We start from the raw sequence: 16,051 nt of genomic DNA on the forward strand, positions 1-16,051 counted from the left end.
CTGCATAATGGATGTAGTCTGAAAGTCCTGGAACTCAGAGTAGATGTAACTAGAATGTTCTTACATAAAAGTCTTTGGGTTTAACTTCTGCCCTGTATAATCAACTTAAAATTAACCAGACACCTTCCAAATTTCTCACATAACCAGTTTAATTGCTATAGTTTAGAAATTTCCAATAATATATGACCAGAACTCAGAAGACCAGAAGGTATTTTCAGGTAAACTGTGTCAGAATAGATTAATCAATTCAATATATACTTTGTTGGGCCTCAATAGCTATGTTTAATCCACCTACTTTTATGGAATATAGCATAAAAATGCTTAATGGAAACACCAAGATGTATACATTTTGCATATGTGCATAAAAATCCTTTTATTCAATAAGAAAAAGCACATAAACTATAATGGAATCAAATTTATTGAATTCATTCCAGCATGAGCATCAAAAAAGTCATCTGATTTTGTTCAAAGAGATCACTGCTGCGTCCAATTCGCATACTTATACTGCACCCTAAAAGTATGTACTTTTTTGTGAAGGAGAAGTTTATACTTTCGAGTGTGGTTTAACAGATCGTTGTTAGTTATGCCCCTGTCAATCATCCACACACCATTCACATTTCTGTTGCATTCAATTATCTACAATATTGGAGAAGCAGCAGCATGTTAATCTTCTATTCACGAGTCTTTTATGCAGAGAAATCTCCTCAGGTCTTTGTGTAATTATGCATTCAGATGTTTTGACGTCCAAACGCGTGTTTATATAATTTCAGTATTGCTGTTGCAGATGAAATATAACACCGATAATGCGATTAAAATATTTTCCAGTGGACTAGATATTGAATAACAGTCATTCAAACATCTTTACCGAAGCCTCTCTACTTGACTGTTGGTCTCGCGCATCCATCACGTTTGTAGTTTATTTACACTTTTCACACGCGATTGTATAGTTCTAATCGGATTCATGTCCAACGCGCAATGTATTATGGGTAATATCAGCGGTTAGAGTATGGACGGTTCTACACTTAAATTTTTTACCGGAAATAGCAAACCATCCGGGAACCTCAGGCATACTCTTTTCAACATACTACGGTTTGGGACATACTAATTCTATTCTCAAATACTATTTAGGATGCATAGTATGCGGATTGGGACGCTTTAGATGTGATCAAAAAAGTGAGCATGATGGGTTGGTATTATTGGACAAACCAAGAGACCGACCTCATTGTAAAATATCTAAAATGTTGTTTTGGTCATTCTTAAATTCTTTAGCCAATGTCCAATGTATATATATAGAGTTGAAGTCAGAATTATTCGCCCCCCTGTTTATTTTTTTCCCCAATTTCTGTTTAACGGAGAGCAGATTTTTTTCAACACATTTCTAAACATAATAGTTTTAATAACTCATTTCTAATAACTGATTTATTTTATCTTTGCCATGATGACAGTAAATAATATTTGACTAGATATTTTTCAAGACACTTCTATACAGCTTATAGTGACATTTAAAGGCTTAACTAGGTTAATTAGGTCAACTAGGCAGGTTAGGCTAATTAGGCAAGTTATTGTATAACGATGGTTTGTTCTGTAGACAGTTGAAAAAAATATAGCTTAAAGGGGCTAATAATTTTGACCTTAAAATGGTTCTTAAAAAATTCAAAACTGCTTTTATTCGAGCCGAAATAAAACAAGTAAGACTTTCTCCAGAAGGAAGAAACTGTGAAACTGTGAAAATTTCCTTGCCCTGTTAAACATCATTTGGGAAATAATTAAAAAAGGAAAAAAATTCAAAGGGGGGCTAATAATTCTGACTTCAACTCTATATACTTTATTCGCAAATGTTTAATGCAATATTCCAGTTTTGCATAGATCGGTACACACCAAGCCAATGCCAAACAACTAGCACAGGTGAAACCCAACTGTGTTGTCTCCTCACGTTGGCTCTTGACTGGACCAAAAAGCTGGCGATGAACACACCAAATGTACAGCAATCAACTGAAATCAGCCGGCCTCTTTGTGTTCCTTGTTGACTTGATTTGTTTACTTGCTACGTCCCTTCAATACGTCACACTCATGCTCTGATTCGTTGCTGAATAACCAATCAGAGCGCACACTTTAGCTGACGGCCCAATGCCAATTCTACATGCTGATTGGGGCCAATGGGCTCTGACGTTAACCTGACTAGAGGCGACGTGTGAGACACACCAAACCAAGTAAAATACTGAAGATTTGCTTGAATCTGGTTGACATTAGCTATGTTTTCATCCAAAGATGCGAACGAGACAAGGCCGGGACACAATAAGGCAATGGTTGATGCTGACTAACAGACCAATGAAGCACTTGGTTATGTCCCATTCGCATCTTTGGATGAAAACAAGCTAATTTCATCTTGATTCATGCTAAGCTGAACTTTGCTGAGTGTTTTTTCAGACTCGCGGCAGAAGCTTCTTCGGTTCCTGTTGGTTTACTGTATGAAGAATGTTTTGGCAAAAAATCTCACACTTTATTTTAATATTCTCACGTAAATGCAACTAATATATATATATATAGTGTCTGAATAATATTTGGTTTGACTGTACATCCCATAACATCTATTTTAGTACAGTTGTACCAGTGCTTTAAACTTCAAACCGATCCTCCTCCACCCTCGTCCATCCTCCACCCTACAAAACAAGTAATTAGCTTGTAACCACCGAGCTAGATCTTGATAGACTTCAGACAGAGTTCAAACCTCAATCTTTCCCCGATCATGTTCCTGCAGGCATATGGCCAGGTTCACTCCACCCACAGAAAGGTGGCTGCGGACGGGGAGAGCAGGGAGGAGTCGCTCATCCTGGAGTCGGCATCTAAAGAGGCGTACTATGAGCAGAGAGTGCAGGAGCTGCAGTCGGAGCTACGGCAAACTAAAAACACCCTCACCGGCACCCAGGCAGAGAACGAGCGTCTGGCCACCCTTGCCCTCGAGCTGAGAGAGGTCTGTGAATAGCACCACATAAAATGTGTTTAACAGCAAATGTTGCATGAATGGAAACAAAAAAGTGTGAAATTGCAATAATAACACAATACAAGTAATACAATACTAATTCTAGTACTAATTTTCATTTTTGGGTGATAGAAATTTGTAGAAATTGACATGCAACGACTTCGAGCAACGATCATAGCTAAATATTTCATTCAAACAATCCACTAGGTTTTTATTTGTATAAAATAAAATAAAAAATAAAAACATAGTGGATTGTTCGAATGAAATATTTAGCTATGATCGTTGCTCGAAGTCGATGCATGTCAATTTCTACAAATTTCGATCACCCAAAAATGAAAATCACCCATGAAATAAATCCAGAAATTAAAATTTCCTCACTTATTACTAGACCCAGACGGAATCTGCGAGCGCAGAATTCCGCAGATTTTCTGCAGATTTTCCGCAGATTTTCCGCAAATTTTTAGCTCATCATTAATTCTGTTTATTTACTTGAGTAAATGTGTGTAAATCTATATTTATTCAGTTTTTAAATTACAGTAATATTATTGACTAATATGAAAATGTTCATCTGATTTATGTACAATGCAGTCTGTACAGTGATATTTTCTGTCGTTTAGTAGATCTAAAAGCGTCTGCTAAATGACTAAATGTAAATGTAAGTGAATCTAGTTGGATTTGCCTTGTAAACTTTAAATAAAAATTAAATAAAAAAGGTATTATTTTTTATTTCATATATTAAGTTTTAGTTATGATACTCCCAAAATCCTTCTGCAGAAATCTTTTTACAAAATTCTCTGCAGAAATAGCAAAAAATGTCTGCAGATTCTGTCTGGCCCTACTAATGACTAATATACATGTCAATACTGCTCTCCAGTGTTGCAGATGCTTTGCTAATGTCTTCAACATATAATGATCAATATCTAACCCTAACCCTGAACAGTTGTCCAGAGATAGCACTAGAGAGTTTTAAATAAATCTCCTGCACACAGACTTTGCATGTTAATGTTGTCCATGCTTGATAAAACATTGAAAAGGTAATATGAGGTAAACTATGAGGCAATAATTTGATCCTTGATTAATTATTGACACAACCATTCATTCATGTCTCAATTGCTTTTGTTCTTTCCTCAAGAATAATGAGATTGTGGAGCTCCAGCGCAGTCGTCTGCGTGACGATATCCGAGAGTACAAGATCCGAGAGTCTCGTCTGCTGCAGGACTACACTGAACTGGAGGAGGAGAACATCAGCCTGCAGAAACAAGTCTCCACCCTTAAACAGGGTCAGGTTAGTAGTGCTGACCATGGATCACAGTGGAGCCAAAACTCATCAATCTGTTTGTTAAGTTGTGATGCATGAAATACTGTTTTCAGGTCCAAGCCGCTACGTTTATGGCCACGTTTTAATCAAATTACACATTAAAGTGAATTTTATATAAAAAATCATAGTGTACACAACAGTTTCTGGACTTGCTGCCAATTTTTATTTATTTTAACTATTTTAACTAACCAATATTTTAACTATTTATAAAAAATTTATCACTTTCTGGCCATCAGATATTAGGCATGGATATATATAATATATATATATTAGTGTGGTCAATCGATTAAAAAAAATGTAACTAATTAATCGCACTTTTGTTTTTGCAATTAATCACATTTAAAAGACTGAAACTGGTAATTTTGCCTATTCAAATGGAAAATTATGTAAACTCAGACAAAGAAGCTATTTAAATTCAAAATATGATTGTTTATCAGAATTTTTGTTTAACTTATAACACCGATTTCTTCATGTAAACAACACACCTGCAATAAACCATCAAGATCCTCAAACTGTTGGCTTGAAAGCCATATTTATTACAGAAATAAAAACACAGGCATGTAGATGCCATTTGAATGTCAAAAAAATCAATGCCAATAACAAACAAAAATGATTTCCATGTTGGATTCTGAGTGGACTGCAGAAAAATGCCAAAATACAGGCGTTGCAAATAAGGATACTGGAAAATTATAATAATAAAGTAATGAATACAAACAAATGCACTCATTAAAAAAAGTTTTATTGCTGAGAGTTGAGAACATTAATTATAAAGAAGAAACAATTTTGCTTTGTCCTCCTTTACATTCAGCCAGTTGCTAAGACAGTCCAGTCTTTTGACATTATCAGGAGACAATGTGACCCTTTTCTTTTGAATGATGTGACCTGAGAGTAAGAACTTCTGCTGTGATGACCCCAGATTAATAAAGGGACTAGGGGTGCACGATTAATAGAAAAAAGATCACGATCTCGATTCCACCCTACACACGATTTTAATTCAGCTTTTTCTACGATTCTGCCAATTATATTTTCAAGGTCAGGAGAGAAGAAATGTTGACATTTTCAAATGCCGTTAAAATTGTCACATACTGTATTTACAAGGTATAATTTACCCAAAATGTCATTTCTGTCTTCATGTAATGATGTATTCATGGTCACGAAATCGTTTACTTTTTACTTACTACACGTTTGTTTACTGCCGAGAACGCGCGCGTGCACGCAAATGACGCCTACTTTAGTGAACACAACCTGCATAGGCTGTGAATAACAGGTAATGAAGTTGTAAATAACGTTCAGTTTGTTGCACAGAGCGATTGTTTGAGGGCCGTGCAGGAGGTTTGATTTTCATGTATGTGGTTTGGCACAGTGACGGCGGCTATGAGCCGCACTCGGAAGTGAAAGTGAAACCTGTGCCCACATCATTTAAATGATCGTATTGCATTTTAGAGTTATGATTATGGCATTTGATATGTTTTTTCTTTCATAGCAAACACAAAGTGTTGTGCATGAAAATAAATGTTTACTGTGTCAGTATAACAACCCTAACCTTTGTATATAAAGGAAATATAATGGTCTAATAATGCTGTCAAGGACAGATGACAAGCACATGTCTTAAACATAATAAATCAACTTCAGAATTATGAATAGTTGTATTCTGATGTCATCATTTTACTGTGAATTAACAAACAGGACATATTGAAAGTCTGTTCAAGTCCACCATAATACAAAATTTTGCATTTTAAGCAACAGTAGATCTACACATAGGCCTAATATTATTGTTGTTTTACCATATGTTTGAGAATTAACAATAATAATAGGCTAATCATATTAACCTTTATTTTACATTTAGAGAATCGTGAGAAAGAATCGTGATCTTGATTTTAAAGCAAAAAAAAAGTTGTGATTCCATTTAGCCAGAATCGTGCACCCTAAAAGGGTCTACAGCAAAAAGAAAATGAATGAATGAATGAATAGTCCTAAAGCTATTAATTCTTTCCAATAGAGCTATTCATTCATGAGTTAATATATACTCAATATCGCAATATGTATTGCAGAAAAATAAAATATTACAATGTTTGGTTTTTTTGCAATATTGTGCAGTCTTATGTGACGCACCTTATATTGTGGATGTAATGACGTTTACTGATTCTGTTTTTGTTTTATCTTAAAAATCTCTTTCAAAGGTGGAGTTCGAGGGACTCAAACATGAAAATCGGCGATTGGAGGAGGAAGTGCAGTACTTAAACAGCCAACTAGAGGATGCCATTCGACTACGTGAAATCGCAGATCGCCAGCTAACAGAGGCTTTAGAAACAGTCAAGACCGAGCGGGAGCAGAAAGCAGCCCTTCGGAAAGAACTAACACATCACATGACCTTGGGAGACTCCCTCCTCGCCAGCTCATTGGACGGACTCAAACTGAGTGCAGAAGAACCTAATAACGACGATGCTATTCTGACACTTGAAAACGGATTTGCTAAAGTCTGTGAAGGTAATGATGAAGATAACAGATTGTCTTCGCCCAAGAGAGATGAAAATTTCCGTCCCGCGCCAAGTCTGGTGGATGACTTGTTGACCGAATTGAACATCTCTGAGATTCAGAAACTCAAGCAACAGCTGTTACAGGTATGCTAATGTATAATACTGCAAATGCAGGGTTTTGCCTTTAAGTCCAATTGTTCTTATTTAAAAAAAATAATTTAATAAAATAATAGCATACATTTTGAGAAAGGCCATCACAAAATCAATTATTTTAGGCCACAGATTAGACATGCTAATATTCGATAATTCAGTATATAACACAATTGATATCATGAGCACTTCAAAATACCATGAAAAATCATTTGTCAATTAAACTTTTAGAGTTTCGATTTAAGGGTGAAGATTTAGACTTAATAAGGTTTTCATTTAAAAAATATATATATATTTTATATTAATCTGGCCTACGACATGGAAAACAAATTGTGACCATTCATAGACCTTTGTTAATAGGATTTTATCTGTACAATCCTTTCATTTAACTACCATCAATATTATGAAAAATACAATTTATTAATTTTTGGTGGTTAATTTTTTAGTTTATGCCTAGAATAATGCATGAAAATCAAAAGTCGTAATTGTTTTATCAAAAGGAGTTAATATCTTAGAAAATTCACCAGTTTTTTAAAATAATTTTAAAATGGATAATCTGAATATGATAATATAATAATATGAATTTATTTTATCCATTGGACACAAAAAAAGATATTCTGAATTATATTGTAAACCAGCAGCCATCGACATCAATAATAGGAACAAAAAATACTCCAGAAGCCAATGACTGCTATAAATATAATATGGCTGTTTTTTTAAAAATGCATTAACTAACATTTACTACTTTATTGTAAAGTATTACTTACTGTACTGATCTCTTTGCAGTTTATTTAGAACATTTGCTTACTATGAACTCGTGTATGTATACAATGAAGAAATACACAAGTATTTTCTGTTGTTATAAATGATGTAGTTGAAGTTTTTTTTTTGCTGCTTAGATCAATATCCTGATAATATCGTATATCGTGATAAAAGCTGCAATGAAAAAAAATTGATACCAGCTGAATGAAGCCTACCACGGATAGTTGGTCAAAATTATTAGTCCTCCTTTACATTTCTTTTTCAAATATTTCCCAAATTATGTTAAACAGAGCAAGGAATTTTTCACAGTATTTCCTATAATATTTTTTCTTCTGTAGAAAGTCTTGTTTGTTTTAATTCGGCTAGAACCAAAGCAGTTTTTAATTTTTTAAAAAACATTTTAAGGCAATATTATTAGCCCACTTAAGAAATATTTTTTTTATAGTCTACAGAACAAACCATCGTTATACATTAACTTGCCTAATCACCATAACTTGTCTAATTAACCTAGTTAAGACTTTAAATATCACTTTAAGCTAAATATTAGTGTATTGAAAAATATCTAGTCAAATATTATTTACTCTCATCATGGCAAAAATAAAAGAAATATTATTAAAAATTAGTTATAAAAACTATTGTTTAGAAATGTGTTGAAAAATATCTTACTGTTAAACAGAAATTGGGGAAAACTTTATACAGGGGGGCCTAAAAATTCAGAAGGGCTAATAATTCATACAAATAAAATCTCCCTGCAAAATCCTGGAGTATCTGTCTGTTTGGCCAACCTCACTGTTGATTATTTGCCTCTACTTCTCCTTGCAGGTGGAGCGAGAAAAAGTCGCTCTTCTCACTACTTTACAGGACTCTCAGAAGCAGTTAGAGCATGCTCGAGGAGCATTAGCTGAACAGCAGGAAGCTATGACAAGACTTAGCGATGATTTGGGCGCAATGCGGAGACTGCAGGCCGGCAAGGAGCGACAGTCTGCCCTGGACAGCGAGCGAGAGCGCGACAGTCGAGAGGACAATGATGTGGACTATTATGAGCTGGATATTAATGGGCCAGAAATACTTCGCTGCAAGTACGAGGTGGCCATTGCAGAGGCAGGTGAACTGAGGGAGGAGCTGAAGGGACTGAAGTCGGAGCATGATGAGGTGAGTTGGACTGTAGTATTTATTCACAGGGTTCCCATGGGTTATGGAATTTATCATGGAAAGTCTATTCCAGACATAAAAAGTCAGGTTTTTCTGATTATGAAAATATCAGGGATTTTTTTGTGTTTTTTTATTTAATTTTTCATTTATAAACTCAATTTATTTATAAAGCACTTTTAAACCACATGTGGAAGCAAAGTGATTTACAGAAAAGAAAGAAAAACATAAAAGACAAGTTTACAAGACAATTTACAGTTTTTAACATTTACAAAACACAAGTTTACAGGAAATGGTTATCAAAATGTAATTTTTCTGTTTTTTTTTTAACACAATGTTTCAGCCTATTTTTCAGTGTCATTTCTTTCTTTCTTTCTTTCTTTCTTTCTTGCTGGTCAACTGGAAAAAAGTGGTTTATATATAATCTTAGCTAGTTATAATTAACACATGGATTTTGCTGAAAATACAGCTATATAAATATATAAAATATATTTTTAATGTATACTATTTATATTTAATATCTAGAAAATAAACAAGCCAATGTTAGGTAGCTTATGTGGCCACTGACAGATTTGAAAATGTAGCTAATTAGGTTCAAGCTAAAAATTGCCTCTGCAACTGGTATTTTAGGCCCAATCCAAATTCTATTTTTTTTTTACCCCTTCCCCATGGCCCTTGAAACGAGTGTGAAGGGGAAGGGCTTCAAATTTACCCTTAAGAAAATAGGACAGCACTATAACACCCACACAACGTCATCATATGTCATCGCAATCTCTTTCATATTACTTCAATATTAGATCGGCGATAACAGCAACTGCTGTAGTTATTCTTACAACTACTTCTAATTAATTTTTGGTATTTATCTTCAGGAAATCACAGAAAGCAGCGATATCATGTTATCATAATTATATATTGTGGCAATAAGATCGTACTGGATATATTCATCTATGTAAAGACACAAAAACAACATTAACATTATAGTAGACATGTAAAATGCTCATTCCCAGTCACTAGACTTTTCTGACTGGGTATTTGAGTGTCAGATGTGAAAGTATGTTGTGGGACTGCTATACATGAGTTATTATATGGAGTATCGATAAGCCAAACTAGGGGGGAGGGGGGTATTTATTTATTTACTTTTTTAAAGCATGATGGTAAAACACAAAACATGGTTATAAATGTATTAAAAACATGTGTTTGTTTGTAAAAATTCGTTATAATGACAAAAAAAATACTAATTTGTGGTTCTCCTTACTTGTGCAGGCCATTTTTCCACTGTAGCTTTTTTGTAGCTTCCACTTTTTATCCCTTGATTTCATGTGTGGTCCTAAAAATCCGTTTCAAGGACTAGCTAGTCCTTCCCCTTAGCCCTGTGCCTTCAAGCTAAAGAGAATTGGGTCACCCCTGCCCCTTCACGTGAATGCGCAAAACAAGGGGTAAGGGGAAGGGCTAAGGGGTAGAATTGGGATTAGGCGTTAGTCATGTACATAAACTCTTACCTTTGTGTAAATTAATCATTATTAAATGTTTTAATCAATGTTTTGATTTTATTTATTTAATTTCGAACAAAATATCATACACAATTATTTTAACATAATACATTTCATCATGATCGACATGCTTATATCTTTACGTTAGATGTTGCCTACCCTGTTGTTGTCTATTGGAAAGAATGCGTCAATAGAGCCACCATTTTGGTACAGGGTAGCTCCTTTGAAATGAATGTGGGACCAAGGTGCAGTGGAGGACTGGCCATCCAGAGCCACAGATATATACACATTTATACATATATCTATGATCAGGAGTTTTCCTGGTGGTCAGTATGCAAATATTTTATTTAATTTCTGATGTAAAATTATAATTTTACATCACTTTTTTACATCGATGGAAGTGAGAGCACGAGCATTGCCGACAATGAGCATGTGTTTGTGTGCATGGAAATGCATTATCCACCCTCCCTGTTAAATTTGATCTAATTCATGTCCTGAAAGACACCCTCTCTCTTGCTTTCACTTTTAATGCTAGCGAAGGAAGCGCTTCATTTGTGAATGATTCTCCGCTATCAACGATTTATGTGGACCATTAATATCCCTGCGTCTCAATGTGATCTAAATAGTATATAACATTTGTAATATTCAATAATTTAGGGTGGACAGTATGCACATTAAGGCGCAGGCACCGTTATGTTATCAGGCACCCTTATAAGTTACTTCAAAAACTAGCCGTTACTTCACTTAGCCGACTATAATACAAGTTTCTGGCACCGCAGTGTCTTGTTGTAATATTTCATTTACATTGCTTGCTGATTTTATTCAACAAAACTAGCATAAGCCTAGTATTTTGTGAAAGTTGGTGCTACTTTGCCTAATGGTGAATGCATTAAGTGACTGCATAATTATCAATAACGTTGCTTGCTGAATACAAAAGTTCGTAACAAAATCCTAAAAAACGAACCTTAGCTATGAAATGTTCTGCCTTTGTGCTTGTTTTCTTTGTCTGCTTGTTACTACACCCATACGCAACATCTTCAGATTGGCTTTAGTCTTGACTAATGACAGTTGAATGACATTTGTCCTGGGAGCACTGTACAAATATGGCGGCGGTATTGACGCATGCTCAGGGTCCGTATGCGATATCTAGTGTATATATCTATCATTGAAATGGAGGGAGATGAAGCGCAAGCTTTAGTTAACTCTTTTTTTACTCTATTCGGCTTAGTCCCTTTATTAATCTGGGGTCGCCACAGCAAAATGAACTGCCAACTTATCCAGTATATGTTTCATGCAGCGGATGCCCTTCCAGCTGCAAACCCATCACTGGGAAACCTCCATACACATTCATTCACACACATACACTACGGACAATTTAGCTTACCCAGTTCACCTGTACCACATGTTTTTGGACTTGTCGGGGAAACTGGAGCACCCAGGGGTCGAACCAGCGATCTTCTTGCTGTAAGGCAATTGTGCTCCCCGCTGCGCCACCGTGCTGCCCTAGTTAATGTTGTATTAAAGTTAAAAACTTACTGAAAAATTCAGGCTCTTGAACTAAATAAACAATTCAATATAACATCTAAATCAGATGTGAAGTGACAAGGTTATAAAAGATACAGTCTTCTGTTCGTCTCATTATAGATCATGGAGATTTTTTTTAGTCACTGAAAGTCAGGCAGTTTGACATTTGGCTTAGAGTGGGAACCCTGTGTTTATTAATGGCTTTGATACAACATGTGTGCATAATCCTTCTAGATGAAAACCGAACATGAGGAAGTGCGAACGCGACTGGAGGGACACGTACGTGACCTCAGTATTCAAGTGTCTCAACTGGAGTACAGCAGTCGCACAGATCGTGATAAGTCGCTAAGCTGGAAAAGGAACTGAAAGGAAGTGAGCGCAGTCGCGGGCGAGACCGAAGGAAGGTCTCAGCGTCGCCCAGGATGAGCTTGTTGCCTTTAGTGAAGAGTTGGCAAACCTCTACCATCATGTCTGCATGTGCAACAATGAAACCCCGAATCGTGTCATGCTTGATTTTTACAAAGAGGGTAAAGGAAGCAAGACGGAAACTAAAGATCGGCAGTCTACATTGACGCAAACCAATGAAGTAAATCCAGACATCAAGGTCCAACTCAATCCCTGTTGACAGAGAAGATCCTCGTCCTGAACCGATGGACGTCTACAACCTGGTAGCGATAATTCGGGATCAGATACGGCACTTGCAGAAGGCAGTGGACCGCACCACAGAACTGTCCCGGCAGAGAGTCGCCTCTTTAGAGTTGGCTGCAGTTGCGGATAAAGACCAAGCTGCTTGCATGGAGGAGATTTTGAAGCTCAAGTCCCTGCTGAGCACCAAGCGAGAACAGATTGCCACGCTCAGGACTGTGCTCAAGGCCAACAAGCAGGTGAGAATAAAACAGATTACCTTGGCATGAATGTAAATGACACCAGAATGTTGAGCTGGTTGTAGAGCATCCAATTGGATTGAGACTAAATGGACTTTTATGAACAGTGGTGTGTGGTTGCTTTGCTTTCAGACAGCTGAGGTCGCCCTTGCGAACTTGAAGAGCAAATATGAGAATGAAAAGGCCATGGTCACCGAAACCATGATGAAGTTACGAAATGAGCTTAAGGCTCTTAAAGAAGACGCCGCCACTTTCTCTTCTCTCAGGGCAATGTTCGCCACCAGGTATTGTCTCAATATATTTCTCTGACCCTCAAAACCAAGTAACTCAGTTGTAATTCCTGATACTTTCCAGAATACAGTTTGCTAACTAGTGTTGTGATCACCGGTTTTGAGGTGAAACACATGGGACGATAACCGGTTTCAAGGTTTACCGTGGTTTGGAAAAGTCTAAAGTTTTTAAAACCACAAACATTTTTGTTATAAGTAAGATTTTTGGGTTTTTACATGTTTTTTAATGACTATTTCAGAATCAGTTATATTGCCAAGTGTGCTTCACACACACAAGGAATTTGTTTTGGCTACAGAAGCTTCCAGTGTACATAAAGTGACAAGTGACAACACAAAATAAATCTGAAAAAATAAAATAATAATAATAAAAGAAGATAAACATTAAACAGATGCGGTTAGTGAAGAAACCTGGATGTTGAGTTGTATGTACAGATTGTTATAAATATACAGGTTATACAAACACTGGAGAGCCCCACACCGAAGCGGCCATCCGCGGCGCCATTTTGATGAGGTCAATCATCTGTCAATCATCTTATTTAGTTTTTTAGGGCAACAGTATCTGCAGCAGAAAAAAAAAACCCTTAACATTAAAAGCTACTGGTCAGCCTACCATTTAGCAAACATTTGAATAAATTTGGTACAATTTTTAAAATAAACAGTACCTTGAATATGTAAAACAAATGAAATGTTCAGATGCAAAAACCTCTAAATATGTCTGATATTTTTTCCTCTAAAATTTTATCAAGCTCTTGTGTGTATGATCAGTAATTTGACTTTTATGACAAAGAATAAGTTCTTTTCACAGTCTTTAAAGTGAATTAAGTCACATACTAAACACAAGGCTGATAAAAATGTTCCTTTTCGCCACTTAGAGGTTTTTGCATCTGAACTCTTCAAATGTACTTTAAAAAATACACAGTGCATATGACAAACAAACATAAATGAACAAATAATGGAGCATGGATTTATGCTTATGTTGTTTGGGACAAAACTACATAAATCTGCAAATATTATCTATGTTTGTTCATTCTCAGAAACAAAAATAACTAAGTGTGTGTCACATTCATTTTGAACATTTTCAGGTCATTAAAAAAAACCTTATAATATTGATAACCGTGTTCATTTTAATCAATATAAACCTGAAATATTCATACAGTTAAGTCTCTAACCTTAATGTTATTCAGGAGAATATGTTTTATCGCCCTCTCCCTTTCTCTTCTTCAGGTGTGATGAGTATGTGACACAATTAGACGACATGCAGAGGCAGCTGGCTGCGGCAGAAGATGAAAAGAAGACTCTGAACTCTCTCTTGCGGATGGCCATCCAGCAGAAACTGGCGCTCACACAGCGACTAGAGGATTTGGAGTTCGACAACGAGCAGTCCCGCAGAGGATCTGGTGCTGGGCCTGGTGGCCGTGGGAAGGCTCCGTCAGGACGATGGCCGAGGACCCTTATCGTTTTCCAGCCCCATGTAAGTCTAGACTTCCCTGCTAAGAACCGACCGCAACCACACGGCCTCATTGGAAGTCCTGCGGTTTTCTGCAGTGAGAAGTATAAGATTCTGTGTGACACTGGATCTGATTAACACCCGTGTGTTTCTGTCATCACTAACTCACGTCCCTTTCACTGTTTGTGTGCTTGAGAGAAAGCTACGCAAGCATGTCAGCGTTTGTGCTAACAGTTCTGTTGGCTTCATTAATGCTTGTCTAATGTGGCGGATGTGCTCTTGTTAATCTTTATTTTTCGTGTTCCTCTCCATCTCGCAAACATCAGTGTCTATGAAGCTTTCATAGAATATACTGTTGAGGCTGATAGGTTCAGTACCACATACTGATTGAGATAACGTTGGTTTTATTTTCACACATTCAGACTTTCTCCTTAATAATATAATTTCAAAAAGTAGCCTAAATGGTAAAATCATATTAACAGACAATGACTATCAAAGTACAACATTGTTCACAGTTAAATAAATAGTGTTAATGTTGTTTTGAAGTCATACTTACATGTAATTTCACACTGAATATTCAAAGTAGCGTGGTAAACAATATAGGGAGTGTGTCACAAGTTGACACTGAATGAATGTGCGAATATAAATTCAACTTAACCTCAGATACATACTGGACTCTTAATTCAACTCGCTCCTGCAACACTTTTCTTTTTGATTATTTTTTATTGAACATTTTAGATTTTGAACTATATACAACAAAGTTGGAGATCCACCCAACAGGCAGGTAAAATATAATAAAAACGGTAATAGTGCAATATTAGGTACAAATTCAGGATCAAAACATATCTAATAGTCTCATATTTGACCAAAATTGTACAGTTTTTTTTTTGCTGCGACTTGCAACACTTCTCTTGACCATCCCAGAATGGGGACAATTGAAGTATATTTTCAGCTTTATATTTATAGCTTTAGTAATTCAAATCAATTCATCTTTATTTCTTTAGCACTTTTACAATGTAGATTGTGTCAAAACAGCTTAACGTAGAAGTTCTAGTAAACTGAACCAGTTTCAGTCCAGTTTTCAGAGTTTAAGTTCAGTATAAATTCTACTGCTGAAAGTCAAAACACTGAAGAGCAAATCCATCGATGTGCAGCCCCACAAGTCCCAAACCAAGCAAGCCAGTGGCGAGGAACCAACTTCACTGATTGACAAAAGTGAAGAAAAAAAACCTCGAGAGAAACCAGGCTCAGTTGGGTATGACCATTTCTCCTCTGGCCAAACTTCTTGTGCAGAGCCGGAGGATGGAGATAGTAATGCTCAATTCAAACTACTAGAGCAGTTGTGTCTGTTTCTCAAGGTACAGTGTTCTGAGTTTAGCTAACCCTAAACACATCTAAACCAGCTAATCAGGGCCTTCAGACTCACTAGAAACTTCCAGGACATTGGCCCTCCAGGAGCAGGACTCTTAAGATTACTAAGCTTATTGGTTAAAATCATGATCATTATCATAAAAAAATCAATCTTGTAGTTTTGTGAAAGTTTTATAATAAGCTATCTTCAATATTTTTCTACCGAAATT

General features: G+C 36.1%; 1 protein-coding gene across 1 annotated transcript in view; it reads left to right on the forward strand.

Annotated features, from left to right (window-relative positions):
* The window catches only part of bicd2 (bicaudal D homolog 2 (Drosophila)), a 36,414-nt gene extending 21,078 nt beyond the window's left edge, over positions 1 to 15,336 (forward strand). Inside the window, 9 exon segments of the mRNA XM_056468706.1 lie at positions 2,759 to 2,971; positions 4,113 to 4,265; positions 6,479 to 6,919; positions 8,510 to 8,839; positions 12,085 to 12,252; positions 12,254 to 12,453; positions 12,455 to 12,734; positions 12,867 to 13,018; positions 14,249 to 15,336. Of these exon segments, the coding sequence (XP_056324681.1) occupies positions 2,759 to 2,971; positions 4,113 to 4,265; positions 6,479 to 6,919; positions 8,510 to 8,839; positions 12,085 to 12,252; positions 12,254 to 12,453; positions 12,455 to 12,734; positions 12,867 to 13,018; positions 14,249 to 14,609 (2,298 nt within the window). The 3' untranslated portion in view covers positions 14,610 to 15,336.
* Positions 15,337 to 16,051: the final 715 nt, after the last annotated feature.

This window comes from Danio aesculapii, chromosome 11 (assembly GCF_903798145.1).
Source record: "Danio aesculapii chromosome 11, fDanAes4.1, whole genome shotgun sequence".
NCBI lineage: Eukaryota > Metazoa > Chordata > Actinopteri > Cypriniformes > Danionidae > Danio > Danio aesculapii.